At 46.6% G+C, this 3,340-nt stretch overlaps 1 protein-coding gene across 1 annotated transcript; it reads right to left on the bottom strand.

Annotated features, from left to right (window-relative positions):
- Positions 1–910: 910 nt before the first annotated feature.
- Positions 911–2,044, bottom strand: LOC306790638 (G-protein coupled receptor 151; the record flags this gene model as incomplete). The annotated part of the gene is made up of 1 exon (XM_079287068.1): positions 911–2,044. The coding sequence occupies one exon, from the start codon at positions 2,042–2,044 to the stop codon at positions 911–913; it is 1,134 nt and encodes a 377-aa protein (XP_079143194.1).
- Between the last annotated feature and the right edge of the window lie 1,296 nt (positions 2,045–3,340).

Below are 3,340 nucleotides of genomic sequence, written 5' to 3'. Positions count from 1 at the left end.
TATTTACAACCCTTACAAGAAACGCTTTACTTATTAAATGGCCCCTATTTATCGTCTATAAGCAGTATAAATATATAATAAAGGTGTTATAACACTGACGTTGTACACACACAAGATCTGATACTTTCTCCACCACTGCTCATACATCATGGGTAGGAAAGGTTTAAACAGCACTTAAGTCAAACTAACTGAGTTTCTTTTGCATATAAACTGAATATAATAGTGCACGATGCACTTTTATGGCAAGTTGTCTGTTAGTGTGACTGAGACTCTGCAGTCATTCATGCTGAGAAAGACTGAAGACATAAACATTGACCAGCTTTGACACCACTACTTACTAAAACAGCCAAACTGCTTTCACTCTAAATATTATGATTGACCTAAAACATGCAGCTGGATTATAGTCGTGATTTTAACATGGAGAAATGATCTCATGTCATCTCTTCTGAATTAAATGGAGAGATTTGATGGTCGAACTGTATTTGATCCGTGATTAAGGAAGACTCAATTATTTTATAGCCTTTGGATGAAAAAACCCAGAGCAGTACATATTTGTGAATGTTTTAATGGCCACGTTATGCACCACACACACACAATCACAACTCACTCCTTGATGCGTGAGTGTCCTGGATATTTACACAGACTTCATGTTTCTAGATACAAACTCTAATAAAGGTCGACAGTGCAGCAATACTGCAGGCAAAAACAGATATTCAAAACAGATAGAAACATGTGTTACATCAAAAAACATGACAGTGTACAAGTTTATTTTACATCTAATCAAGCTCACGACAGCAAACAGCCGTTGAACGAGGGTCTGCACGGTGGGTCTACACACTGGAAACCAGCTGACAACAAGTTGAACTCTACTGCTAAAAAACAAAGCAAATTAAAAAAACAACAATCTGATCTACAACATCTTCTCCTCTCTCTCCCACGGAACCGGATCCTGCTCCTCCTCGACGTGCGTATTCCTGCGCCCTGTCCAAAAGTGCTCCACATCTGGGAAGTTCTTCTCATTCTCCTTCGAGACCGCGTTGCCCACGGCGTTGGCTCCGACTTCCGCTGCATTGCCCTCCGTGTTTGGACACTTGGTGCTGTGGATGGGCTTTGTGCCTCTGCAGGTGGCGATGAACCAGATGCTGATCAGACCTTGGCGCACGTCGTCGTACATGGTCATCAAGATCACCGGAGAGAGGGAGCTGCATGCGTAAAGGAGGACTTGCGCAAAGATGATCAAACCCACGGGAGGTTTGTTGTACCCAAGCCTGATCCAGGTGAACGTCCCCCACTCTGGCAGCAGCATGAGCCCGAGGGCGCCGCTTAGACACAGTAAAAGCAGGGTAACTTTGCTCTGGTGCTGCGGGTTGGGTGCGTGGTTCACCGCAGTGTGCAGCGCTTTTGTGTAGTAGGCAAGAGTGAAGATGACCGGCACCACGAAGGCTGCAGTTGGATACATCTTGTAGAACAAACTCATGAAGTCAGACGCGCACTTCGGCATTTCAGAGACGCAAATAGTGTCGCGGCCATGCGGCACCAGAGAAGCGAAAAGCATCTGAGGGATTGGAAACATCATCGACACAATCCAAATGAACACCAGGACTCCGTGGATCCACGGCGGGCTGTAGAGGGGCCCCGTCGCGGTGCTGGGCACCAGCGTGTGTTTGGCTCTGGTGGTGACTGCAAGGATTAAAGTTTTTCCAATCACACACGAGTGCTGGAACCAGTCCGTGGTGCTGCAGACAAAACTCCCCAGGGTCCAGGTCTGCTTGTAGTAGGTTAGGGCGCGCACTGGGGCGCACAGCAGCAGGATCGCCAAGTCCGTGGAGGCCAGAGAGGCGAGGAGCGCTTTCACCTCGGAGCCCTTTCCGTTTCTAAAGTCACGGATGAAAATCAGCAAAATCAGCAAATTCCCAACTGCCCCGGACACGCAAATCCCGATGAGGATGACAGGTATGGCTGCCCTGGTGTCCTCCCCCTGGAGAAGTTGGACTCCTCCGACGAAATCAAAAAAGGAGACATTTGCTGGTCGATTAATATCCATCCCGAGAGACTTTAAAGTTCGAGCTCCTCGAAGTGGGGAAAAATAAATCGCAGTCAAACTAAATGAAATGTGTTTTTTTTCCTTTTGAGTTCCACTTTTCTCCGCAGATTTAAGGTCCTGGAGGAACAGAAGGCGGAGGAGCTGTCCAGGGCGCTGCGGTGCTGAAACGATGCTGACGGGGTCGTGATCGCATCAGCAAGTGGGTGAGCAGGCTGGCAGGTAGGCTATTTCAAGTGCTGCCATTTAGCATCGTCAACCACTCACGTCATTTTGTATCAGTGTGGCTCCAGGCTGCAGATGTGAGCGCAGCGTGATGCGATTTACATTCAAAAACCTCAGAGGGATCACGGCTGGTGTGGCGTGTCAGAAATATGTCAGAGTGCCACATTTATCTGAGTCCTCTCGATATCTGTCAGTTTATCTCTTTATATTCAAATGTAACAGGTGAAAACAGGCGGCGACTTTTACTGCAGTTAATTGGCAAAAAAAAAAAAAAAAACGACCTCAGGTTCAGTCGGGGCCAAGCATCAACCTTCCACGAGTCAAACTGAGAAGAATAAACAACATTTACGGCTAAACTTTGGTTTGCTGAGGATCAAGTTCAGTATCTCTTGTGTCCAGCATGTAAAATCATCCACTCTTACACATGTTAAACAGTGTCACGGCGGAGGACTCAAATGCAGACAAGACCAGAAGTTGAGTGAAGAAGGTATTTAATGGATAAAGAAATCAGAACAGGAACACAAGAGGGAATCCACAGACGAGACAAGAGACGAGGGGGAAATCCAGCAGAATTAGGCGAGGCAGACGGGGGAACCGGGAACAGGACGAGACAAACGGGCGGGTAGACATGACAACGACCTGGCAGTGAGTGTGTGTGTGTGTGTGTGTGACTGGGGTTTAAATAGTGATGCAGCAGAGTGAGCAGGTGAGAGAAATGAGCCGACGAGGCGGGTGTGACTGGCAGGTGCACTGAATAAACTGATAGGTGAGTGAGAGATGGACAGAACAGGATAATGGTGGCAGAGCTGTGACAGTTATTTAACAACCCAACTTATAAGGGATCATCATCAAACTCTCTTTATTTGACATGATAAAGATTAATAGAAGCAGATATATTGTTATCAGATTTTTAAAACTCTTAAATACTGACATCAGCTTTTGTTTCAGACGTCCAGTGTTGATGAGGCGCTGTTGGCACATTGTGGAAAATCCAACACGACACTTTCTTTTTTCCGTCAAGACCTCTCCAGTGAACTGTTGGACCGCCGAACCTTCTGGAAAGCATATGCATGT

This window comes from Melanostigma gelatinosum (assembly GCF_949748355.1).
Source record: "Melanostigma gelatinosum genome assembly, chromosome: 16".
NCBI classification, from domain to species: domain Eukaryota; kingdom Metazoa; phylum Chordata; class Actinopteri; order Perciformes; family Zoarcidae; genus Melanostigma; species Melanostigma gelatinosum.
Note: the sequence above shows the minus strand (reverse complement) of the source record. Positions and strands in the feature narration are given on the sequence as shown.